This window comes from Postia placenta (genome assembly GCF_002117355.1).
Source record: "Postia placenta MAD-698-R-SB12 unplaced genomic scaffold POSPLAscaffold_12, whole genome shotgun sequence".
NCBI classification, from domain to species: domain Eukaryota; kingdom Fungi; phylum Basidiomycota; class Agaricomycetes; order Polyporales; family Adustoporiaceae; genus Rhodonia; species Rhodonia placenta.
Window position 1 is genome coordinate 152,798 of NW_020169843.1, and position 24,174 is coordinate 176,971.

General features: G+C 53.0%; 12 protein-coding genes across 12 annotated transcripts; 7 read left to right on the top strand and 5 right to left on the bottom strand.

The window, feature by feature from the left end:
- Positions 1-774: 774 nt before the first annotated feature.
- POSPLADRAFT_1183885 (hypothetical protein) lies at positions 775-1,513 on the bottom strand. The gene is made up of 4 exons (XM_024489039.1): positions 1,318-1,513; positions 1,236-1,243; positions 975-1,173; positions 775-913 (listed from the first exon to the last, which is right to left on the bottom strand). The coding sequence occupies exons 1-4, from the start codon at positions 1,480-1,482 to the stop codon at positions 851-853; spliced, it is 435 nt and encodes a 144-aa protein (XP_024336008.1). The 5' UTR covers positions 1,483-1,513; the 3' UTR covers positions 775-850.
- A 261-nt stretch (positions 1,514-1,774) lies between these two features.
- On the top strand, positions 1,775-5,338 carry POSPLADRAFT_1075489 (hypothetical protein; the record flags this gene model as incomplete). Its single annotated transcript, XM_024482823.1, has 15 exons — positions 1,775-1,838; positions 1,893-2,330; positions 2,382-2,493; positions 2,551-2,696; positions 2,751-2,821; positions 2,877-2,967; positions 3,025-3,149; positions 3,215-3,460; positions 3,518-3,694; positions 4,161-4,197; positions 4,255-4,320; positions 4,386-4,474; positions 4,539-4,904; positions 4,961-5,068; positions 5,134-5,338. 15 exons carry the CDS (start codon positions 1,775-1,777, stop codon positions 5,266-5,268), a joined length of 2,271 nt encoding a protein of 756 aa, XP_024336009.1. The 3' UTR covers positions 5,269-5,338.
- A 173-nt stretch (positions 5,339-5,511) lies between these two features.
- Positions 5,512-6,797, bottom strand: POSPLADRAFT_1048558 (hypothetical protein; the record flags this gene model as incomplete). Its single annotated transcript, XM_024479548.1, has 6 exons — positions 5,512-5,589; positions 5,647-5,789; positions 5,843-5,926; positions 5,995-6,097; positions 6,327-6,513; positions 6,745-6,797. The coding sequence occupies 6 exons, from the start codon at positions 6,795-6,797 to the stop codon at positions 5,512-5,514; spliced, it is 648 nt and encodes a 215-aa protein (XP_024336010.1).
- A 157-nt stretch (positions 6,798-6,954) lies between these two features.
- On the top strand, positions 6,955-7,687 carry POSPLADRAFT_1151077 (hypothetical protein; the record flags this gene model as incomplete). The annotated part of the gene is made up of 4 exons (XM_024486487.1): positions 6,955-7,259; positions 7,334-7,395; positions 7,450-7,535; positions 7,595-7,687. The coding sequence occupies 4 exons, from the start codon at positions 6,955-6,957 to the stop codon at positions 7,685-7,687; spliced, it is 546 nt and encodes a 181-aa protein (XP_024336011.1).
- Positions 7,688-8,521: 834 nt separating this feature from the next.
- POSPLADRAFT_1059423 (hypothetical protein) lies at positions 8,522-9,999 on the top strand (the record flags this gene model as incomplete). Its single annotated transcript, XM_024481162.1, has 2 exons — positions 8,522-8,938; positions 9,004-9,999. The coding sequence occupies 2 exons, from the start codon at positions 8,522-8,524 to the stop codon at positions 9,997-9,999; spliced, it is 1,413 nt and encodes a 470-aa protein (XP_024336012.1).
- A 658-nt stretch (positions 10,000-10,657) lies between these two features.
- On the bottom strand, positions 10,658-12,524 carry POSPLADRAFT_1048561 (hypothetical protein; the record flags this gene model as incomplete). The annotated part of the gene is made up of 10 exons (XM_024479549.1): positions 10,658-10,696; positions 10,754-10,873; positions 10,931-11,107; positions 11,185-11,305; positions 11,362-11,513; positions 11,572-11,693; positions 11,749-11,843; positions 11,895-12,093; positions 12,163-12,450; positions 12,506-12,524. The coding sequence occupies 10 exons, from the start codon at positions 12,522-12,524 to the stop codon at positions 10,658-10,660; spliced, it is 1,332 nt and encodes a 443-aa protein (XP_024336013.1).
- A 237-nt stretch (positions 12,525-12,761) lies between these two features.
- On the top strand, positions 12,762-15,527 carry POSPLADRAFT_1059425 (hypothetical protein; the record flags this gene model as incomplete). The annotated part of the gene is made up of 8 exons (XM_024481163.1): positions 12,762-13,181; positions 13,225-13,406; positions 13,469-13,694; positions 13,746-14,389; positions 14,449-14,696; positions 14,750-14,883; positions 14,946-15,133; positions 15,263-15,527. The coding sequence occupies 8 exons, from the start codon at positions 12,762-12,764 to the stop codon at positions 15,525-15,527; spliced, it is 2,307 nt and encodes a 768-aa protein (XP_024336014.1).
- A 1,042-nt stretch (positions 15,528-16,569) lies between these two features.
- POSPLADRAFT_1150288 (hypothetical protein) lies at positions 16,570-17,743 on the top strand (the record flags this gene model as incomplete). The annotated part of the gene is made up of 9 exons (XM_024486399.1): positions 16,570-16,612; positions 16,677-16,796; positions 16,910-16,958; positions 17,007-17,034; positions 17,090-17,122; positions 17,176-17,228; positions 17,280-17,458; positions 17,508-17,650; positions 17,711-17,743. The coding sequence occupies 9 exons, from the start codon at positions 16,570-16,572 to the stop codon at positions 17,741-17,743; spliced, it is 681 nt and encodes a 226-aa protein (XP_024336015.1).
- Positions 17,744-18,723: 980 nt separating this feature from the next.
- POSPLADRAFT_1040928 (hypothetical protein) lies at positions 18,724-19,749 on the bottom strand. Its single transcript, XM_024477826.1, has 2 exons — positions 19,167-19,749; positions 18,724-19,022 (listed from the first exon to the last, which is right to left on the bottom strand). The coding sequence occupies exons 1-2, from the start codon at positions 19,306-19,308 to the stop codon at positions 18,823-18,825; spliced, it is 342 nt and encodes a 113-aa protein (XP_024336016.1). The 5' UTR covers positions 19,309-19,749; the 3' UTR covers positions 18,724-18,822.
- A 1,073-nt stretch (positions 19,750-20,822) lies between these two features.
- Positions 20,823-21,620, top strand: POSPLADRAFT_1059428 (hypothetical protein; the record flags this gene model as incomplete). The annotated part of the gene is made up of 2 exons (XM_024481164.1): positions 20,823-21,011; positions 21,066-21,620. The coding sequence occupies 2 exons, from the start codon at positions 20,823-20,825 to the stop codon at positions 21,618-21,620; spliced, it is 744 nt and encodes a 247-aa protein (XP_024336017.1).
- A 340-nt stretch (positions 21,621-21,960) lies between these two features.
- Positions 21,961-23,135, top strand: POSPLADRAFT_1150681 (hypothetical protein; the record flags this gene model as incomplete). Its single annotated transcript, XM_024486446.1, has 6 exons — positions 21,961-22,015; positions 22,077-22,292; positions 22,350-22,505; positions 22,564-22,685; positions 22,745-22,987; positions 23,040-23,135. 6 exons carry the CDS (start codon positions 21,961-21,963, stop codon positions 23,133-23,135), a joined length of 888 nt encoding a protein of 295 aa, XP_024336018.1.
- Positions 23,136-23,234: 99 nt separating this feature from the next.
- POSPLADRAFT_1071009 (hypothetical protein) lies at positions 23,235-24,121 on the bottom strand. Its single transcript, XM_024482419.1, has 2 exons — positions 23,604-24,121; positions 23,235-23,551 (listed from the first exon to the last, which is right to left on the bottom strand). Exon 1 carries the CDS (start codon positions 24,100-24,102, stop codon positions 23,614-23,616), a length of 489 nt encoding a protein of 162 aa, XP_024336019.1. The 5' UTR covers positions 24,103-24,121; the 3' UTR covers positions 23,235-23,551; positions 23,604-23,613.
- Positions 24,122-24,174: the final 53 nt, after the last annotated feature.

A 24,174-nucleotide genomic window follows, 5' to 3' on the forward strand; every position in this document is an offset into this window, starting at 1 on the left:
CTGGGAGGACCGCCAAGGGTCCCACCAAGGACCTCGGACTCGTACCGCGAACGAGCCGAATAAGGCTGCATTGTCTGGCGTTCCGCGAGCATGGAAGAACCCGCCCGCGTCAAGCGAAAGGTGTCAAAGCCCGTAGGTTCACGGTTAGCTTCGCACTGTAAGAAGAATCAGAAGACCTCGAGGAATTCCGAAGCTTAAGGGAGTGTGCCATCACATACCGCATGATGCTGTAGCAATAGCAATCAAAGGGCCCGTACGCAATGCCTAATCTGGTACAGCTTTTGAGCTTGAGGACTGGGGCCGACGAGGTGCAGCTTGGACTTGGCTGATCCGTTGTGGATATGTGGATATACAGATACCATGCGCGCAAAATGCGGAGCACATGAGTATTATAGTGTTACCTGCTCCGCATGGTCTTCACGATCAATCATAGACAGTACCCCAGATCAGAGAAGTCGACGGTATTGCCTCAAGCTGGTTAGCTAGCCTGCGTCTGCGTTACATTGTTATCTCCTCGCAGATGTGATTATTGCCAAGAACCTGGTCGCGACTCAGCAGCTGACAGCTTTGCACAGTGAGCATATACTAATGTTTAGACGGAGAATCAGGTATGGAAGGCGTGTCTTACATTGTAGAAGTGGTTAGAGACCGCTTGACGCCTCGTCTCCACTACAATATAATAAAAGTGGCCTGTGCAATAAACGTCGTGATTTAGCAATCAGAGATCTCACCAACCGTGGCGAAGAGCACTTTCGGCGAGCTTGTGCATAAAATTGGGATAGGCAATTGATAGCATATATTCTCGCTGCACATGGACACACAACTCTATGCGACAGAGCGAATAGATGCATTATTTGTGATCAGAATGCCCCAGCGACTTCCCAGGCTGGATGTGGTCACGGATGCGCTGCTTCTATAATAGTGTAGGTTAGTCCAATTTGAGGGTGCGCGACGGTCGTGGAAAAAAGACGGACCAAGACTTTCAGCTCAGGGAAGCTGCCTTCGATCTTCCTATCCCACACCAGAACTGGCGGTTGGCCGCCCAGGAATAGCCAAACGCAGAACCGGCCTCCCGTCTCTTCAGAATTGAGCGGAAGAATTGAGATTGCCTTCAATGCAGGTGTGGGAAAGGTGAGGAAGAGTTCTGTAGAGACCCATGTCGCTCTATGGAGCCTAATAAAATGCACGGATCAACGTGCGACGATGGCCACTTTGTATCAAGCGGAATGACTTACCACCGACACTGTAGAGATGTGTAGTGCGATATAGCGGATGAGTTTTCCCAGTATCATATTCAGCTACACGATGCGTACGTACCCTGTCACAAAACTCAATGGTGACGCTTGGAGAGGGGAGGGGAGACGGAGGTACGAAAGTGGAGGCATCCAAAGGGTCCTGAGGTTTCGGGCTTGGTACCTTGGACTGAAGGGTTTGACCTTCAACACTTGGTACGCAGTCTTCGCAAGTCGCTCCTTCGGCCATGGTGTAATCACGAATTCGCTGCAAAAAAAACTGTGCAGAGTTGGCGGCGGCTGCTCTCAGCTGCGCACGGCGGGCGGAAGCATTTCGAGACTCAACGCCACCGCCGATCGTATGTGATCGGTCACGAGATCCCATCGCCACACGCGTCCGACGCGTCTGTGGCCGCGTTCTTTGACAACTTCGACCTCGCCACCACCATCAACCACACACTTGAGATCTACCACCCCCACCCAACTCACGTACACAGTCGCACACCCAAACCAACAAGATGGACAATGAACAGGATTTTGCAATGGCACCGGCGTCGCCTTTGCCCGCCCAGCCACAGGTCCCGCCGGTGATCTGGCCAGTCCATAGTATGTGAAATTCTATGCAGTGCTAAAGGCAGAGCTCACCCGAGGTCGTTCCAGTTGAAGTACGCGTGTCACCCTCTGCTACGTCGCGATTCGACACAATACGAAACGCCGTCCACACGTACTTGACGTTGTCCCTCTCGCATATATACCTTCCGTCAACGATACAAGGGTGGGAGGAGGTCCCACTACTTGCAGCGTCTGTCACGCATATCTCCGCCGCTGAATCGTCATGCCCATCTTCGTCGTTGCCAATTGAGGAGACTGCTCTGCAAATTCACGTCTACCAGCCGTCTGATGCCGACGCGTTCGAGGAACTTGCGAGTGGGGGTGGGCGAGGAGAAGGGGAAGAGGTCATGGCTGCAAGTGTCTGCGAACTGCCCAGTCTGGCATGGGAGGGCTTGTGGGAGAGCTTGATCTACTCAGACGACATCAAGTCGAGGCTGCTGGATTACATCTACGCCACAGTAGTGTTCAGTGATGCGGACGTCGACTGTGAGCGTCTCTCCCCCTTTACGTCGATATAATACTTGACGAGAACGACAGTCAACGTCGTCTCTTGGAATCGTGTTGTTCTGTTGCATGGGCCACCGGGGACGGGCAAGACCTCCCTGTGCCGCGCCCTCGCGCAGAAGCTGTCTATCCGTCTGTCCCATCGGTGTGTACTTACTACGCATATGCCCGCGTTTAGGCACTGACATGGTTCGGGTTGCAGCTATGCACATGCACGACTACTAGAAATCAACTCGCATTCATTGTTTTCGCGGTGGTTCTCTGAATCCGGAAAACTTGTACAAAGGCTTTTCAGCAATGTCATGGACATGGTAGAGGATGAAGAGACCTTTGTTATTGTGCTCATTGGTAACGTTCACAGCCACTATCGAAGGAAATCTCAGAACTAACATTTGAATGTAGATGAAGTGGAATCATTGACCGCTGCTCGAGCAGGCGCAATGGCTGGGACAGAGCCCTCCGACGCACTTCGAGTATGTCGCTTGATACTCTATGCATCATTTCCGCTCAACTCACATTTGCGAATAGGTCGTCAATGCACTGCTGACACAACTAGACAAGCTCAAGCACAAGAAGAACGTGCTCGTGATGTCGACAAGTAACTTGGCAAAGGCAATAGGTGTGTTGGATACCCAGTCCCAAATGCGAATGACGGTTGAGCTCATTCATGTATGAGACTCGGCATTCGTGGACCGTGCAGATATCGTACAATATGTTGACCTTCCGCCAAGAGAAGCTGTCTATGAGATCCTGCGAACCTGTCTGGCAGAGCTCATCAAGAAAGGAATAGTAGCGAATGTGGTATGCAATAATCCATGTCTAAGCAGCGTTTGTCCATGCGCATATACTGAGTATTGGATACACAGGATGTGCCGAGCCTTGCGCAGGCGCAACTGTACGAGCGGACGTCAAGCTTTTCAACTCCAGTTGCGCTTCCTACCCCCACATCCCCGACAGTACTGTTTGACAGTCAATCACCCTCCCAAGGGTCACAACACGCCACGCCACATACTCCTGGATCGTCCATCAATGGGCACGCGCATAATTATGATGCACGCGAGCGGTCAAAGCAAGTGGCTCTGAGACTTCTCGCTCTTTCCGAGAAATGCCGGGTATGTGTTTAGCGAAACATCTCCCATATTCTCCAATATCTCACGCACAACGTTCAGAGTCAAGGAATGTCTGGTCGCTCCCTCAGGCGCCTCCCGGTCTTGGCCCATGCTCGATATATTGGAACGCTGCCCATGCTCGCTGCGAGGACCCCTGCGAGTACACGAGGAATTGCGGGTAAGGCGAAAGGGAAGACTGTTGCGACAGAGGGCGGTGTACCCTCCACCCAAATTGAAGTATGGCTTGATGCCATAGAACGCGTGATAGAGACGCAAAGGGCGGAAAAGGACCGGCTTGACCGAAACTGACGGCCAGTAGTTCATGGGGAATCCGGCGACGATTGCAGTTCTTCAGCTTTAGGTTTATACATATCCACAAGCATTGTAACATAGGTGCCTGGTCGCAAACATAATGTAATTCGTATTCTTAGCTATCCGTCCTGCTGCAGGCGTCTTCGACGCGCTCGTTGGTGCACATGACCGTGACAGGCGCGCACTGCTGTGAGCAAGGCGCTCCTTCTGAAACTCTACTTTCGCCTCGCCTGCGGCGTGTACAGCTGCCACTGCCACTTGACTGGAGCTTTAATTATTAAGGCATTCCAATCATGGCCTACGTATCAATCGAATCCGATGAAGTGAGCTCTGTTGATATCTTCAGTTTGTCTTGTATCCTCATTATATTGATGTCAGTCTTGCCTCTTAGCGCATGGAAGAAGGACCTGAGGGTCTCCAGTTCCAATGTACGCCATGACACCATCATCTAGAGGATATCATGGCACTGAGTCCTGGATGTGTAGCTTTCCTGGGATCGGACTCTCATCCTACAAACGAAGGCAATGGAATGGGGACAAATGCCGCCCGAGGTACGTCATATTCCATCCGCTCTATGCAGGCAGATCATCGTTGAATGGACTTGTACATCATGCAGGATATATTCCTGACCGCGGTGCAGCAGACAAAATGGGCTTCTTCACGCTCGAATACTTTCAGCGCTACTTCGATGTTGATACCATGACCGTATGTCCCTGGATTCCAACCGCCTCCCACTACCATTGAATTTCTCCCGCGTGGTCTCTCATAGGTCATGCGACGGTGTTACATGACGATGTACCCGCCGTCTGCACATTTATACCTCGCCACGCACCTCTCACCCGCCGCCGATCTCTATGGGCCCTTTTGGACTCTCACCACACTCATATTCTCACTCTTCGTATGCTCTTCTCTTGCCGCCGCCATTGCGGCCTGGCTGTCGCATCCGGAGGCCGCCGCGTCGATTGTCTATGACTTCGAGTTGATATTCACAGCTGTGATGCTCGTGTACTCGTACGGGATCACGCTGCCGGTGCTTGTGTGGTTTGCACTGAGGTATCTGGGAGTTGGTGAGTGGGGCATGGTCGAGGCAGTCGCCATTTGGGGTTATGGTCAGTTCGTGTGGATCCCGACTGCTGTGAGTGCACTTGTCTGGCCACCTTTCGAATGGACCATAAAACTGACTTGATGCAGTTACTGTGCGTCATTCCCGTCCCCGTCGTGCGGTGGGTGCTCGTTGGTCTGGCCTTCCTACTTTCTGGATACTTCTTGGTTGCCAACGTGTATCCCATCCTTGCGACTGTAAGCGGGTGTTGCGTTGTTAGTTGTGAATGCAAACTGACGCATATGTTGCTTGGATTCTGCAGGCTGACGCAAAACCTGTCCGTCTTGTCATCATTCTCCTGGTCATTTTCCATGCCGCTCTTGCCCTCAGCTTCAAGATACTATTCTTTAGCTTCTACGTTGTGAAGGAGATTGGTCCGACAGACCCGGTTCCTTGACTGGAAGGTATTAACTATGTCGATGTAGCATGATTTCATATATTATTTTATGCGTGTGTCCCTTGATCAATCAACTGCAATGAGTGAGTCGGAAAATTGGACACTCCATGTTTTATAGCGAATGACAAACAGCGATCTAACTCACAACTGAGCGGAGTGGCATCATAGGAGTGGGGCTAGGTGGTAGTGTGTTAAATACAGGTAGCGTTGAGGAGTCAGATCTTGCTAAGCAGCAACCAAAATCTACGCTCGAAGCCGCAAAAAGTACAAGATTCCGGCCAAAAGGCCTCCGACATGGCCAGCGGTGTCAGTTCCCACCCGCTACAGGTTATAATCTGCAGTGAGATATGTGTCATCGAGACCGTGCGGAAGACTTACCTTGTCTAATATTGCGCTTGAGGTATCCCACAAGAATATACCTGTCACGAATGCCCATGCAGGCATAGGGACAATACCGAAAATGTAGATCGATGCCTTTGGCATTACGCATGCGAAAAACGCGAGGACAGAGTATATCGCACCTAAGGACCAGTCAGTCAGTAGCAGCATAGAAAGAAAACGTCGGGAAACACACCGCTCGCGCCAACCGAGGATTGATTGGGGTTCCCTTTGATATACGTGTGCCACAGCACACTAGCTGCGCTGCATATAATACCACCTAAAGAAACGTCGCATTCATATGTGAGGAAAACAATGAACACCACTACTTTTTTGACGAGGACGAACCTCTGAGGTAGAGGCCAAGGAATCTTGCGTTGCCTAATATCTGAATGACAGTGGGCGCCATGAAGTAATATGAGAACGCATTGACAAGGAAGTGGTCCAGTTTCTGGTGCGAGAAGGTGGCGGTCAACAGGGTCCATCTGCCATGTTATCTTATTCAGTGGGAGTCCCTTGACAGCACGAGAAAACCACCGACATCCGCCCGTTACTGAGGTTAGCGAGACCCGTGCTAAAGTTTTGGTGCATCCAGACGAGGGCACTCATGTCGCCCGTACTTCGCTGGCTCGAACCATCATGAGCATCGCGGAAACAATTGGTCCCACCAGAAAACATACGGCTTTGAGATAAGTGTATTGCCATGCCGCGAAAACGGCGCCGTTTATACCGAGCACGCCCCACAGGATGACTCCGGTGGGCAGCGCGTCCAGCCTTTCACGGAAGTTCTGCCATCCGCCCCCTCCCTGCGGTCGTCCTGGCCCTCTCTGTAGTGACTGGCGAGAACCAGGAGGGGTGCGCGAGACTCTAGACCGGTGGGTGGCATTCCGGACTTTATTAGACACGAACTGGAGTATCGACGATATCCGTGTTCTTGAGTTGTCTATGGTGAGTCTGCACGTGCCTGCCAGTGACAGTGGATGTGCCATGGTGTGCGCAATGGTTGATCGAGACGGTGCGCACGTCGGTGCGAATAGTGTCGAGACTAGACGCAGTTTGCAGCCGAGGCCGACAAATGGTTGTGCAGATGAAGCATACCGAGCACTGGCGAGCGTCCCCGACGAGAACAGCGAGCGGTGGATCACATTCATTGTTGTCTGAGGCGTGTGTGCGATCCTAGATCTCATTGGGCCCGAATTGCAACAGTCGTTTCCCACGCACGCGACGCGACGCGTCACGCCCACATCGTTTAAACGCGTCGCAGCGCGGCGCTAGCCAGGACTCGTACATACACTCCCGTCGGGCGATATGTCCCACCACCTGTTCTTACTCTCGCCGTCGGATACTCCGCTGTATAATTTGACTCACTATTCATCCAAACCAGCACAGCCGACTTCGACATCGCCTCTCGCGTCTAATCTACCCAGCTGGTCGACCTCTGCGTTTGCCGGGACGCTGACAGCCTTGTCTGGTGCAACGAGTGCAACGCAGGCCCACCATGTTCAAGGTGGAACAGTCCGCATAGGCGGTGGCCAGGATAGGCACGTCATACAAATGATTGCAAACGCTAGTTTGGATGTGATCGAAGAGGTGGTTCGGAAGGAGAGCATCATGTTGGTATCTCGTTCGTCTCTTCTTGTCTGAGCTCCGCGCTATGGCCTGCCTACACGCACGCTTTCCGTAACAGGTACTTGAAATCCGTAGACAAGTTTAATGAATGGACTGTGTCTGCGTTCGTGACGCCGGGAAGTAAGAAGCTCGTCTTTAAAAGTCCTCGGCAACCGTTGACGCTGATCTGTCCAGATATGAAGTTCGTGTTGCTGCACGAAGCACGCAACGACGACGGGATCAAGACGTTCTTCAATGAGGTTTGGGAGTTGTACGTCAAGGTGAGCGTTACGTTTCAGGTGGTGTCCCGGGGTCGATGCTCCTCGTGTCTGCATTTCAGACGATGCTCAACCCGTTCCACACCGCGCACACCCCTATCCGAAGTCCCGTGTTCGACGCAAGGGTTAGAGCAAGCGCGAAGAAGTATTTGTGATCCAGACCAAGATAGCTACTCGAGGAGGGAGCAGTACACTTGTTTCCGGATCCAGGGGTTCCACGTGCCAACGGTGGCTGACCGTGGCCGCTCGAGCGGTGGCTGGCCTTTTGTTCTCGTCCCGCAGGCGCTGTGGGCAGGAGATAGACAAGGGACGCGCATGGGGGGATGGCGACGTGGGCACGGCGTGTGTGTAGCAGTCGTTAAGAATGTATGGATAAAACACCTTGAATTGCAATACGGAGGGTGTTGCGCCAGAGAAGGAAGTGAGGGAGGATGGAGGCGGGGAAGGTATCCGGGGTCCGTGGAGAGAGGGCTATACTGGCCGGGGAGTCGATGATCAGGCCGTTGTCTCTCTCTCTCTCTTACTGCCTCCTGGTGCTCCCTTTCTTCTTCCTCTCTGTCTCTCTCTCTGTGTTCAACTTAGGATATATAACTCTATCGTCTTCATAAACTCGCCAAAACTCACAGTTCCCGGCCCCATTTTTTTTCTAATCGCCCGCCCGGCACTTCACTTCGCAATCGCGCTTCACTTGCCAATCCACCATCCCCCAAACCACCTCGTCGCGCCAGAGAGAGAGTTTGACGTGTCCACATCCCAAGTCTGATTGTTTGGCCCCCTCTCCGCCAGCGTCCACATCAGGTAAGTCGGCCACACTGTGCTTTGTCCCCTGTCAGGCGCCAATTAGACACGATCCGATTGCTCACCTCCTCCTGCTCGTTTCTCTTTTTGCATAGCTGTATTCTTCTGCCCTTTATTGCACCGCCACTTCTTCCATATTTCAAATCCGACTTCACCTCAGCGTCCCCCCCTTGACGTGTTTAGTCCACGCAATGGCCACAGCCCAAGCTCCGAACCCTCGCGCCTCTCTTCTTGCTGGCCTCCGTACTGGAGGCGTCCGCTCTGCTTCAGGTCCTACTGGCCATGTACCCCAAACTGCGGCGCCGGGTAGTACATCTTTCAACATCCCGCGCATGGTCTCGACCCCTCACAACGATATGATGTACCCGACGGAAGAGGAGGACGAGTTTCCTGACACGATGGGCCAGAACCTGTACGTCAGGAACAACGCCAGCCGCCCCCAGCAGCACCCCATGACTGCCGCTGTCGATGGCGCGGCCAACAGGTTCTCTCAGCAGCAGGGTTTCACTATGAATCCCATGAGCTATCCCTTTACGCCTGCGGCCGCTCAGAACCAACTCCAGGCCCTCCAGCTGCAGATGATGCAGATGGAGATTGCGAGACTTCAGGTAGGTCGATTTATTTGCATGACGTGCTATCATAATTATCACGAAACTGATGACACGTCCATCAGAATCTGCAGGCTCAGCAGTATCAAGCTGAGCTCATCGCCCAGGCCCAGGCCCAGGCGCAGCGTCAGCGACAGCAGACGCAGCCTGTGAGGCGTGCCACGACTGGCTTCGTTCCGCCGGCCACGGCTGGCCCAGCTCAAGGCTCTTTCGACCTGCGCGCTTCTGCGTTGAATGCGCAGATGCGTCGTGCCAACCAGGCTGAGCAGTTGCGAGCCAAGTTGGGTGTTTACGCTGATGAGCACGTCCCGATGACTGCTGCTCTTGGGGGCAAATTTGGCAGCCGCGTCGCGCCTGCCCGTCCAGAGTCGGATGAGGATGACTTTGCTTCCTACAGTGCGAAGCCACCACCCACCCCCAACTATACCACTGTTATCAGCGGCGGGACCTCGCTTGGAACCCCGACTATTTCTACGGCTCCGTCCAAGTCTGATGCTGCTATTTCTTGGAGGCGTGGCACCACGAACAACTCGGTCTTGAACGGCAACCGCGCTGCGTCTTCTCCCATGGTGAAAATTACCCCTCCTCCAGTTGAGCCAACGTCTCCGCCCACCGGCCCAGTTTCTGCCAAGGCCCGTCCCCTTCCTCTCCAGCTAAGTGCGGCAGCGTCTCAGCCCATGCCTGCCGTCGCTATCGACAACTCCGATGGCACTGATGGAGATGACTCGTCGTCCGTTTCGTCCAAGTCCAACTCGTCTCCTAGCACGCCCAACAGCGCCTCATCCTCTAACGCGCCCCCGGTCTCACCCCGCGAGGAGGCTGTGAAGAAGTTGTATGAGGGGCTCGGTATTGGACGTCCTCTACCCACGATCACTGTCGCCGAGCCGCAAGGGGTTCCGGTTGTGGTGCACAGGCTCATTAGCCAGCCGGTACGCCAGCCCATTGGCCCACCATCTAACAACGACGATCTGCGCCCCCGCAACTTCGCAACCCGGAGCAGGAGAAAGGCCATTGGGGCCCTCATGGACGCCCGTGAGAGGCGTGAGGTTGAAGCTTTCTAAGCTGCGCCGCGAGCAGGCGCATTGCCGGTGAGAATGTACGAATAGCCCTCGTCGACGAATCGTATCCCCACCCACTTTCCTTTTCTTCTGTCGTCCATGGCCGCGCTCTGCGTCTGACTTCCTAAGTATATTATTTACGTGCGTATTCTGAACCGGACACTTGGTGCTCGCGCAGATACTCCGTATCTCCCCCTTCCCTCCCTTTTCGGTGTTTGCTTCCCTCCTTCTCCTCTCGACACGATCTTTCTCTCTACTCCCTCGTCCTTCAGATTACAGAGGGGTGGTTGATGGTGGCCGGATTCGCTGCCCCGTGTGGATACAGATTACGAATGGGGCGCATGGCTGTTGCATTGCAGTGCGTCGGGACAGCGCAGGGAAGCAGCGCTTCCCCAGGTCGGGAAACCCCAGATTGTTGATCACTTAGGACGAAATACTCTCGCGGATTTAGGTGGCACAAACTGCTCTGGACTTTCACGTTGCGCGTATTCCCTGTACAGCCTTTATGCAATACAGTCGCTCATCCGGGATATCCGAGTTGTGCTGTTGTACTTCGGTGTCGGTGCTGCGCGACGACTTGCGAGAGATTTCGATGAATGTGAAGCACAAGATGTACAGTATGAAACAGGGGAATCTTCATTACATGGTGTTGCTATGGCATTTACTTACACCGCTGTCCAACAATTGCTTTTCCGTGCTCCTAGAGATGCGAACTGTCAAGGGATTGATCACTAAACGTCGCAGCATGTCGACGTACCTGCCATTCTTCTCGACTAATCCATAGTTGATGGAATGTGCCCAGGCTCCCAAGGATGCTTCCGCCCAGCCAGCCACCATATCGCCGTTCGGTTGGGTTGCCCGGTGCGTGAATTTTCGCCTGGAATCCGTGTCAACTAGATTCTACAGACCAAGTAAGGTGCGACGGTCGACGCACATGAGGGTAATTCCTCGCTAGTTCAGTCTGCAGTCGGTCAGCGAAACCGGAGAACAGACTGCCCCCTCCGGTCAGCACAATGTTGCCCATGAGGACTTGTCGGATCTCCGCATCGCACGCGTTAAGCGACATGCTGATGAGTGCAGGGATTGTTTTAGGGAGATTCGGGTTGGACGCCTATATGGACAGAGGAACGGTGCGCGTTAGAATACTGTAGTAAGCATAATAGTCAGGGATTATGAATGGAAACTTACGATCAGGGTGGGACTGTGCGAGAAGAACTGTTCGCCAACCATGTATCGCTCGACCCCGTTGAAGTAATTGCTGTATCCTGTTGCAAACTCGTAGTGTCTTGGCCCCCTTTGAGTTGCCAGTCTGTTTGCAGTGTTGTTAGCTGTATGCTAGGATTGGCCCAGGATCTGGCGACAGACTGTTCGTTCCAACCCTGGTCCAGGATTCCCGATACGCTCTGTATCCATTCATCCACCTCATGCGCCTCTGCCCATGTCCTCCAGCTTTCTGTCGTGCCAGCAAGGCTGTTCTGCCGCAGCTCAAATTTAGGAGGGGCGCCGGGTTCCACCGGCTTGATATGAGACAATGAATGGCGAGCTTGAATGCGACGTCTATGATTTGAAACGCACCTGCCTGCTTGCAATCAATTGATGCGGGTGCAGCTGAATGCCCGGGCGCCTGCCACTTGGGGCAATGAGCGTATGTCTAGCATGAGCGTGAACAAGTTGTGGTAGCGGAGAATGCATAAGGCCTGTGTTTTCGGGACGTTAGATTCAGGATCGCGTGTAATAAGTAGATGTTCGGACCTCGTCTCATGACGAAGCCGTCAATCACAGGGGTAACGCTAGCAGTTGATTGCCCGACATCAACTACGTACGCAGAGCCCTTGCCTGCTGCGAAGCTGAGTGGACCATGTCAATTAGATGGGAGGCAGAAACGATACTGAGCTTACGCATTAAGCACACTGGTGTTTGAGATGTAAAATGCAGGCACGTTGAAATGTTCAAACATGATTTCTGCCATACGCTCCCTGTTTGCGGGTGTATTCCAAGCAGGTTCCGTGACGAGAACGGGATGTTCTGACGGGTTGCAGCGCATCACTTCTTCAAGCGCATGAGATATTAGTGGGGGGATGGCATCGAAATTCTGAACTGTTATAGGAGTGCCATTACATTGTCTCAGTGATTCCGGTCGAGGGCGCAGGAAGAGCCAAAGCTCACTGAGTCCATTCTTCACCGGATTCTCCACCTTCATGTTCTCTCGCCACAACGAGGGACCGTTTGCGCCAATATAGAGCTTTACCTTTGTCCTGGGATCCGCGGCCTCGGATTCCGCGTTAGCTCCTGCGTCTGACATCGACACATCGCCATCCCCGTTTTCTGCTGGCGTGTCTAATTCTTCTATGTAGCCATAGGTGGTGGGTATAATCGCTTTTGGTGTGTCGTCTCCGGCATAGCCTGCCCGTAAGGACGAGGTCCCAATGTCGACCACTAGAGCAGACACTTCATCTGAAGCGAGAGAAGGTATCAGTATTGGTCGTCGTAAATGGGTTATTATTCTCACCCCCTCCATAGTTCACCATTCTGCTAGTGTTGCAGGAGCCTGAAGAGTAGTGGGAGGGGAGGAACGCGAGTCGGCAAGACGCGCCGGAGAGCAAACAGACATGAATGAACAGCCCGATCAGATCTACAGCCGCCCACGTGGTTATCAAGGATTTTTAGCCACCAAAAGGCACAGATTCTGTTCTCTCAGGCCGTCCGTCCTTACTTCCCTGCCAGAGTCTCTGTGTTTCATTACACTCACTCGACCTTGCAGTACGATGGCGGCTACCGAGCTCAAAAAGTCTAGGAAGCGCAAGGTCGTTGAGGAGGACACACCGGCAGCAGTTTCTGCATTCCCTCATGACGTCGGTCTTGATATGCATAGCGAAGACGAAGGCGAAGATGAGGGTCATGCCGGCTCAGAAGACGATGGGGAGGTAGACGATTTCCCTGAAATTGATACCAGAAGCGATAGCGAGGATGAAGAAGAAGATGGCAGCGAGGATGAAGAAGAGAGCGCAAGTGGAAGCGAGGATGTGGAGGATGAGGAAGAAGAAGAATCTGAAGTCGATACGGCAGACGATGACCTGCGGATATACCCAAAGCCCAAGACCGTCATTTCGGACATTACTGGGCAGCCAAAACGAGTTTACCCTGAGATTGAAGCAGACTACGACTCCGACTCTTCGACAGAAGACGTGCGTCCTCACTCGTTAGCTTTGATTCTCTGCAAACCCGTAGCTGTCTAACATGAACACTCCCCCTTGGTCGCAGACACCCAATCGCGTCGGAACCATCCCAATGCATTGGTACGACGATCTACCGCATGTAGGCTACGATATTAACGGTAAGAAGGTCTTGCGTCCCGCTCGGGGAGACGAGCTGGACAAATTCCTTGAGACTATTGAGGACCCCAACTCATGGTGTGTTTCCACCACTTGCAATGCGTATGTAGAACTCAGATCATATTTCACTCGTGCGACAGGACCACTGCCTTCGACAAGAAGGCTCAAATGGACAAACCTCTCACCGCAGAGGAACTTGATATTATTCGACGGCTCCAGGAGAATGAGATTCCAGATGCGAATTACGATCCCTACGAGCCAACCATAGAGTGGTTCACTGGTAAAGGCAAGGAGGAGGTCATGCCTCTATCCGCCGCTCCGGAACCCAAGCGCAGATGGGTGCCCAGTAAATGGGAAAAGCAAAAGGTCAGTGATCGTACCACCGCGGTGTCGGGTTTAACGAATCGGTTACTGTAGGTTATGAAAATCGTCCGTGCCATTCGCCAAGGCCGAATCGTCCCCAACAAGCCCAAGGCTACACAACCACAATTCTATCCTATATGGAGCGAAGATACATCAACCCTTCACGCGCCCCCTCCCGCGCCCAAACCTCGCTTGCCTACCCACGCCGAATCCTACAACCCACCGGAAGAGTACCTTCCCACTGAGGAGGAGCGCAAGAAATGGGAGGAGACCGAAAAAGAGGACCGCGAGCGCGACTTCCTCCCGCAAAAGTACAACGCGCTGCGCCTGGTGCCCGCATATGACCAATTCATTCAGGAGCGCTTCGGCCGGCAGTTGGATCTGTACCTTGCGCCCCGTGTGCAGCGCGTGAAGCTGCAGATCAACCCCGACAGCCTCATCCCGAAGTTGCCCAGCCCGCAAAGCTTGAAACCGTTCCCGATGTACAAGTCGTTGCAGGTGCCGCACGAGGGTCATCGTGTGAGGACCATCAGCGTCAGCCCCGATGGCGGATGGGTCGTCAGTGGGGACGAGGGTGGTGTTGTGCGTCTCTGGGAGGTCATGGTCGGGAAGGAAGTCAAGAGGTGGAAGTTCCAAGGCAGGGTCGGGGCCGTCGAGTGGTGCCCCAGACCCGATGTCAGTTTCTTCGTTGTCGCCATGTGAGTACTCCTCTTTTTTTTTGGAAGTGTATGGTATTTACATGGGATGGTCCTGTTAGTGAAGAGAAGCTTCACTTCATCATCCCACCCAACCTTCCAACAGCTGTGCTTACTGCGACACAATCGTTACTTTCCCCCGCAACACTCCCCCCACAACCTGCAACACCCTCGCCCGTCAAATGGGTGTCGACAGCGGCTGCAGCATCTACATCTGACTCGCCTATACTCACTGTCAATTTGCCTCCCTCGTCGGGTTTGCCCAAGCAAGTTGTATGGCACAGGAAAGGCGACTACCTTTCCACTGTGTGTAAGTACTATTTCACTCCGTACGGGTAAACAACATTTAACTTGTTTCCGCAGCGGGCGAAGAGGGACAGGGCGCCGTTTGGATTCACCAGCTCTCGCGCAGGCACTCTCAGGCGCCCTTCAGGAAGGTCAAGGGCTCTGTCCAGCTAGTACTTTTCCACCCCACAAAACCTTATTTCTTTGTCGCCGTATGTTCACTCTGGTTTTTTCCGTCAATGTGTCAATGTCCTGATGTCCTGTTTGATTCAAGACCCAGCGTTACGTACGAATGTACAACCTGGCGGAGCAAAAATTGCTGAAGACGCTCATGCCGGGTATTCGGTGGATCTCGTCCATGGATGTTCATCCCTCGGGTGACCATCTCATCGTCGGTGGCTACGATCGCAAGCTATGCTGGTTCGACCTGGAACTCAGCGACAAGCCGTACAAAATCCTCAGGTAAGTGGTCAAGCAGTGGTTTCTCTTCTCCCGGTGTCCGACAGCACCCACACTTCCCCGCGTCATCTGTCTGCCTCATGCCGTCCCACCGCCGTACCACAACACTGACGCGCATATGTCTGTTGCCAGGTACCACTCGCGGGCGCTCCGATCAGTGCACTTCCATCCCACGTACCCGCTATTCGCTTCTTCCTCAGACGACGGATCGATCCAAATCTTCCACGCACGTGTGTATAACGACCTAATGACGAACCCACTCATCGTGCCGCTGAAGATCTTGCGCGGACATGACGTCCGCGACGGCCTCGGCGTGCTGCAGGTGCGCTGGTGCCCGCGGCAGCCGTGGCTCGTGAGTGCGGGAGCCGATGGTGATGTTGCGGTGTGGTGCAGCTAGCGACATGCGGCGGCCCGTGTAGTGATAGATGGTGATATGTACGTACAAAAGTATTTTGCAGTTGGTCAGCGCACACAGCGAGTGCCGGGACACGTCGTGGTGATTATGGGCGTCTGAGCTTTCTCGACAAGTCCACATAATGATGATGAATGTTCGAGCGATTCCCGTCTTATGTGCTCTTTGCTGGCTTGCCTCCAAAGGGGTGGCTTGGAAGTTTGTCCAAGGGTCATCAAATAAGTGGCGTTAAGGCCCTGGTGGCACATCAGAACGACTTCCATTTGGTCATTGGTTTTCCGAGAGCCCTTACGCCGCTTGGTCCGAGTCGGCTGTCGGTAAATGCAGAGCAGCCTTTGCCTTGGACCCTGATCGGAATTAGGACCTATATCTGGGAGTACTTGATGGACGCCTGTGGAGGAATTTGAACGGACGATTGAGCCAAGCACCCCAGAGCAACCCGCTCCCTGGAAGGAGAACTGAAGGTGCTAGCTTGAACTTAGCCACTCATGACGATCACAAGTAGAATTACAGAAGCAAAGCGAGAGTCTTTATCGGCAGACGCCGAGAATACGGTTCCGACTCGGCAATTCGCAACCTAATCACCCGATCTCGTAAATCGGGCAACGTTGTTCATTGTCGCTGAGCTCTTTCTCCACATGCTCGTCAGTTGCACATTTCTGAAGATAAGGATGTCAAGTACTCTACATAATAATACTTCGGCTCAATACCGCGTCGAGCACGTAACTGTGGCCGGACGTATCAAGCAACAAGACACATGACGCAGAGCTGGGACGGCGACAGAGGCGGCTGAAGAAGCAGGGAAGCTGCGCCGTGGATTGTAAACGCCGGGGATGCAACGTAAATTCGGAACTCTCTGCCCGGCTGGCATTGACTTGTTCTCCTTCTTCGGACGCTCGCACACGTGTTGCCCTGTCAACAAAAGACGCCGCCATCCATTATTTCTCCAAAAGGCGCTCTCAGCGTGCGCTGGTCGTTTGTCTCCTCCCGACCGCCGTCGTAGATAGCACGTCCGTTCTCGAACAACATGGTCGATTGGACTTCGCCTGCGGAGATTAGTCGCGATGCTGGTCAGTAAACATAAACCAGTCTGCTACCCACCACCATGACTTATGAGCGTTGTTGCGTTCACAGACGTTTATGGAAAGCTGATATTCGCTCTTTTCGGTCTTTATGTCTGGGAGCTCTTCCAAACTTCCGGATTCGAATATTCTATCATTACTATGAAACGCAAGTTTACCTGGCCCTTGGTGCGTGACCAGCTTCGATGTGCATGTGTTTCTACTCACTTTGTTACCCGCAGAGTAAGAATTCACGCTAATTTACTAAAGCGGTCTGAAGCTCAACGGCATTATCACTCCTAACAGTATTCTTTTTCCTTTGCAGATATTGCTTGCTCGGGTCCTTGATAGGATTGTGAGTATTCTCTGCTTTGCTTGTGAATATCATCTAATTCAATTGCAGGATTATTTCACTGACCATCCGCAATCCGGTACAACGAGCATTGTTTGAGAGTCTAAGTAGACCGCTGACCCAGGAGCGTACAGGTCAATTGCCAGGCTCTGTATATCTTCAACTCTGTTCGTCATGCTGCCGTCTATCCCCCATATAATAACCAACGTCTGTATAACAGTGGGCAGGAAACATGACAATTCTCTGTGCTTCCACTTGTCTCATGCTCAGAACGTAAGACGTCATGCACGATCATATGCATGATTTCCCTAATGCACGTCTTAGAATTGCCATCTGGGAACGCAAGCTCAAAATTGTGATACCCCTTTGCCTCCTGTGCCTGGCACATTGGGTCCTCCTATGGCGAGGGATGTTCATCCTGAAAACTGAGTACTCGCCGTCACAAGACGCGTGCGTCCTGATCTCGAATAATCATGTCTTCCTCAACGTGACGTTCTTCATGAGTGCGCAATTCATCTTGTCTGACGCGCATCTTTCTGATGTATCAATCAGCGATGGGCTTTGATCTCACTATTCTCGTGTTCACCATGGCCGCGCTTGTGCCCAAGAAGACACGCTCGGATTTATGGACACTACTGTTCAGGGATGGGCTGGTGTACTTCATCATTACGTTCTGCTTTAATGCGCTTCCTGCCGTGCGTACTCTTTCTGGGCAACAAGGCACATACTGATTGGATATATTATTCTGGCGATAGATCCTTAATGTCATCAACCTGAACGGTGGGTAGACTTGGTGAGATGTTCGTTCACTGAGCTGATTTTGTACTTCCCTCGTAGTTTCAATGGATGTGTAAGCATTTGACTTTCTGCGGACTTGCGGGAAAATGCATTAATTTTACATTGCTGGTTCCCTCTAGGGTTGCCACCGTCAGTCAATTCATCTGACATAACGTGCGCCGAACTGATCTATGTTCATTGTTAGGTCCCCGCAGCAACATTCTCGTGCGCAGTCTCCTTTCCTGCGATCCTCTGTCACTCATTGCGTTTCCTTGTGCCAGAGCGATTGCAGCATGCCGCGCAGTTATGCGTCTGCAACAATTCAGCCACAGCGACGTATATGTCCACACGGCGTCGCAGGTGACAGGCGCCGCCGCTCGCCGCTTCACCGGCGCCCCTGCACGCCGTTCGTTTGTCTTTGCCCGCCCCGAGGTGCATGTAACGACGGACCACTTCGTGATGGAGGACTTCGTGTAGGTGTTATCGCATGCCTTTAGTTTAGTGCATCGCTAATTGTCGGCTGTATCGGATGTAGAACGACACCGTCAAGCGATGGAACGAAGGTGAACCTTTCGCGGACGCCCTCAGCAGACGACAAGGACTTCCTACATGAGGGCAAGCGACACTTCATCGCGCCCAGCACTGGTGTTGCCGCCTGAGAGGTGCAGGCACCGTTTTGCGACCAGGTGGATGGATGATCTTTTGCGTGCTCGAGATAGGTCGATCTACAACCTATGTCCTGAGATGTGTAAAGAAGTACTGTATACTTCTGCCCCGTAATGCCCGGCGCTGGCTCCTGTTGTTGCTGATGCTGTTTAGTACTTACACACTGACTACTGTGTTATCGATGCCTCATACACATTTTATCATTCGTGTGCAATTTAAAAGACTAGGGTGATGCGCAGCGTAAGACATCATTCAGACTCAATCGCTCATGACAATACTCTTGTGCTTCATCTGCTGGAGTCTGAAGCATTACACTCTGATGGACTTTTCACTGACAATGGATCCAGATTGCAACAACGTTAACCAGAGCAGAAGGTAAAAACCATATAAACTACTGATATCATACAATACAAACTATCTCTAATCACCGTCGGCGATGCGACCGTCCAGCTTTCCGTTTGGCGGCGACGCCCCCTTGCCGATTCACGCCCTTTGATGTTGACCGCGCGGGCATGCCCTTCGATAATCGCCACTGTTCTCGGCGAGAGTCGCGCGGGCCGTGTGTCGATATCCGCTTGGAGGTATCCGCTGAGGGGCCTGCGCCAGAGTCGAGCACCATGGCATCTTTGGAAGAAACGTGGAATGCATAGTGCCGAGCAATGGGACGGTGATGGGACGATGACGACATAGGTTGACGATCGAGAGCGACGGAGTGCGGAAGATTGAATGTGAGGAGGGATCTAAGTATGGTATAGTGTGCGCACGAACCTGCGTCGTTCGAGCCGCTCTTTGCGTTGTTTTGGCCATCCTGGCCATCTGCTAGAATAACGAAAGTGTCAGTCATCATTTTCGGAACCAACTTCAGTACGAGGAAGGCTCGCGAAAAGATGACTGAAAAGGGCGCTGCCATCGTTTTCTTCGTCGCTCGAGCCAAGGCTTGATAACTCTACTGCATCTCTCCGCAATCGTTGCCGTAAGGAACTACTGCCGCTGGACGCAGCGGGAGCAGTTCGTCGCAAGAGATGGTCCATGCCTTGTAGATACTCCGGAGAGAAATCTGCGGGGTCACAGAGCCCGAAATTCGCAAACCAGCACAAACCTGGCTGCTCCATGCGCTCATCGTCGCTGAATGAGTCCACCACCTCTTCTGTGATCCCCTCCTCATCCTTCGCCGTCAGGACCTTGAGCTTTTAGTGTAGTCGGTTGAGGCGTGCGGCCTCGACGGCAGCGTATACGCCTGTTGTCCGCTTCTTTGCGCGGAAAGAACGCTTTACTTTGGAACGGGTTGATTTTGCCATTGGGTACAGAGTGCTGAACGACGGCGTAGACGGCGTGAACGATGTCGGATGTGGGTGACTGACAGTCAGGAGGAAAGTGGATGGCCCAGACTGGCAAAGAATGGCAAGCTAGGACCCCTGATAGTCCTCCCAGAGCTCCGATCCCCCAAAACCCCGAAATTGGCCCTAAAAATGACCCACTTTTAGCAGTATTTCACGTTTTATGAGGCCATTCTGTTACCGATCTCCCCCAAGCTTGGTGAGTGGATAGTGCTCCAAAAGATACGTCGAAATATACACTGTGCCTGAAGTTTTCAGGCTTAGATCGCGATAAATCTAATCTTATCAACCCCCGAAACTGGCCACTTTCGGGATCGGACCTCTGGGGGGATTATCAGGGGTCCTGGCAAGCTGCGGACTTTGCCACAAACACGTGGATACGGTGGCGCTAAACGGCCATTGAGGGAATCCTCATCCATTCGTAGCTCCAGCCTTGACGCGTTCTCCCTGGCCCTGCTTTTGCCCTCTGATATCTGACTGGATGCTAGCTACGTCACGCCGAAAAATCTGGATGGGAAACTACTCGTTTGCGAACTAGGGGGCTAGCATGGAATTGTCCGATGGCATTGTATGAACGTTACTTGATGAGGAGGCGTATTCCGAGCTTCAACACCGCAAAGACACCTTAAAATCACGGGCATCTTGGATCTACCATTCGATCGCAACGTTTAGATTGCAGGCAATGTCCTAGCCGACAATCGGCCTAACGGGAAGGCGGACCTACAAACTAATTGTCGCAGGGATAGTGCACCCCAACGTTCCGGCGTTCCAAGATAAGTATAGCCAAGTTGTAAGCTCTCGTTAGCTTGGGGCTAACCGCTTGGAGCGTGCGCCTGGGAGGAATGGACTCGGATGCGCTCGTACTACGGTGTCCTCGGCTTGTCTCAGGGTTGTGCAGGCTCAAGATGACAGGTTCACCATCTAGGCTAGTGCTGGCTTGCCCATCTGCATAGAACCGTCAAGAATATAAGAGTCCGCTTGTCGCGTCCGGATGCCTCAGACCGTTGTGCTGTGAAGACTCGTTGTCTCTTTCGAACTTGGGAAACTCTCCTGAACGTTTCCTTATCCACTAAAAAGCCTATCCCGTATGTCAGACACAATCCCTTTCGGTTTGGGCCATTTCTCGGTGCGCATAGCACTGGCCCTTAGCGGTGCAGCATTGACCCACATCGCCTTGACGCCTCCAACGCCGCCTGCGCAACAGAGCGCGGTGAACAAGTTCGGTCAGCCCGATGTGGGCACTCGTATTGGTCGGAAATACAGTGTATTGATGTTGGTGCGTCAAGTCTACTCACGCCTTGACGTGCACGCTGCTCACAGCGTGTCTCAGCCTCTGTACTGGATCCTTACTGTGTGCGAGGTTACTGCTATCCTCGCCAGTCATTATCCATCCACGACATCGACGCGTTTGCTTGCGATTCTAGCACCACACTCTGCCACCTCTGCGCTTAACATCCGTATCACCCACATCGTCATCGTCGGCTGGGCGTTGACGTGCCTAGGGAGCCTCCTCCGCCTCCTCTGCTTCCGCACCCTCGGCCGCTTCTTCACCTTCGAACTCTCCCTGCAGGAGGGTCACAAGCTCGTCACCTGGGGCCCGTACGCTGTCGTACGCCATCCGAGCTACACGGGCACGTTGATGGTCGCGTCGGGCAACTTGCTGTACGCCTTTGGTGCGGGATCGTGGTGGAAGGAGTGCGGATTGGCATTTACGTCGGTTGGGGAGTTAATTGCCCTGTTGCGGCTCATATCCTTCCCGTCTTTCTTCGTATCCGTGCCCGTCAGGATTGCCAAGGAGGACAGGATATTTCGGAAGGAGTTTGGGGCCGAATGGGATGCATGGGCGAGGAAGACCCCAAACAAGCTCATCCCTTTCGTCTATTGAACGCGGCGTCATCAATGTTCCTGTGCATCTGTGATGGCTTCGATGGGTCTTATGTTGTGTATTGGCCTTTATCTTCCGTTGTGTATGGTCCATAGACCCGGTAGTGATATGATCACGTTCAAGCATGGTAACCCCCTTGCAATCATCTACATAATGAATGTCTAGACCTCTGAGTTTTCGCCGTCAATCACGGTCGCTGACTGACATGTGAATGAGCGTTTTCACACCCTTTTACCCCGCATCATGGGGTTTCCGAAATGCCGGCCTCGGTCTCTCACCTGGTGCAGATAGAACGAGTAGTGGCACTTGAACCGCCCCAGTAACAAGAGCCCTTACAGCGATGGCCTACCCCCTCGGTTTCCCGTCTGACAAGCCCCTCGCTACCGTCACTCACCGTTGGTTCCATTATTCGACGAGACTTAACTGCAAACTGAAAGGCTCTTCTGCGTCCCACAGCAACTCCCATAATATGGGTACTGGAGATGCACAACGGCGAGGACAGCCGCTTGGATGAGCACTTTGTGAGCAAGGCATTGATGCCTGCCCTCGACGCCATAGAGCGTCACTGGCGTGAGGGTTGGCGAACTGCACAAGCCCAGAACGATAAAGAAGGCGGCAGAGGCGCACTTATTCTTGTGGGCAACAGGGGCCAGAACAAGTTCTTCAGTAATGGTGCGTTCGGCAGTGGTCCGCGGAACGTTCTATTATATGGCTGAATGATCCCGCTAGGGCTCGATTATGACAATGTGATCAGAGACCCGAATTTCCAGTTTAATTTCTTTTCGCGTACGTACACAGTCGGTTCGGCTACCGACACGCTAGTACTAAGAGATACCGCTACAGACGTCATGAACCCGTTCTATCGGAGGGTGCTGACCTTTCCCAGTGAGCTCTCCCGCGATTATGTTCCGCAGCAGGTAGTCATCGAAACGGCTGGACGTAGTTCCTACTGTCGCTGCCATCAATGGGTACTGCTATGCAGCGGCCATGACACTCTCCCTATGCTGTGACTACCGTGTCATGACAGATGGTAGTAACCGGAGGACGTGTATCTGCATGAACGAAGTGCGTGATGCCTCACACTTGGCGGGACTGCTGACCATCAAGCGGCTTTGTGCGCGCAGATTCATTTCGGTGCCGGATGGCCTTACTCTATTGCGGCTATCACTCGCACTAAAGTGCCAGACGCTCGGGTTCAGCGCAAGATCGCTCTCGAGGGACACCGCTTTACACCACAGGAAGCTTTGGACGCCGGAATTGTGGACTTCCTCGTCCCAGGCGACACGGAGGCCGTCATCACTAAGGCACAGCAAGTTGGCGAGTCGATGAGCAACATGACCAAAGCTGGTGCATGGGGCGTGATCAAGGTGTGTGAGATTGTTGTATTCGATGATGCTGCATGCTCAGACACATTGACAGCGCGACTTATATCGCGACTTACTGGAAGAAACTGCGCGGGACGTCATTACCACCACCCCGAAAGCCGAAGATGCCCTTGCAAAGGCCAGACTATGATTACCTTGGAAGGACCATGATCCAGTATATCTATTGATTAGGGTTTCTTGACAAAGCTTGTATATGTTTCCTGGTAAAAGTTCATTTCACGCGGATACTCCTCACCATGAGATTCAAGTCAATGCGAACGCACAGGTTGCGAGCACTCCATGGCAAAACTATCGATCAGGACAGGGTATGACAAACAAACAACATTCCTGCAAAACCGACTATATTTTTGCAAGGTTCTGTGCGCTGTGCCCCAGCAGCGTAGGGCTGCGCTGAGTAGTGAACTTCGTTTACATGTAGCATCGAAGAGTGACAGCTGTGGGTCCGCTTGACCTCCATACGGATTGAATCAGCCCTGGCGACCGACAGCAGGATAGGTGCCGGAATCCTCCCTTCTAGTCAACGGCACCATGAGCACTGTGTGCCCACTGCTCTATTTCAGCTCTTGTAGTTTGCCACAGGTTCCAAGGCAAGACGTACAGTGGAGCGCTCATGCACTGCGGTTCGCATTGTCATCCCGGCGTAACAGGTCCTTGATGTAGTCCGCTTCCTCCTCCAATACGTCGAAGCCGGGCCTCCCTCCATCTGTACCATAAAGCGCGTTGACGACCTTATTCTCCCGCTCACTTCGTTTCTCGCTCCAATCGCGGCTGGTCTCCGACTGTGTGCGGGCTTGGTTCGCCTCGCCAATCTTTGGCTGAATCTTCCGGGACGCCAACTCTGCCTGGAGGTCGTAGAAGCTGTCCTCGTCACTGCGCAGACTGGTGATTTTTTGGCGGCGGTAGATGAATTCGTAGTCAATGACCGTCGACAGATTCTGCGGCGTTATAAAGGTTTCTGCTTGATGGTAGAGAGATACGAGCGAGCGCATCTTAGCTGGTGGAAGGGTAACCTTTGGGGACAATGACGAGGAGGAAAGTCGCCTCAATGAGGCTGTCCGTCGCAAGGAAGCCCGCAGGTGGTGAGTTGCAGTCGACATATTGAAGTGGAAGCTTGGTATAGTGGGTGTTCAAGGCGGTTGGTATTACCGATTCCGGAATGTCTCAGGTCA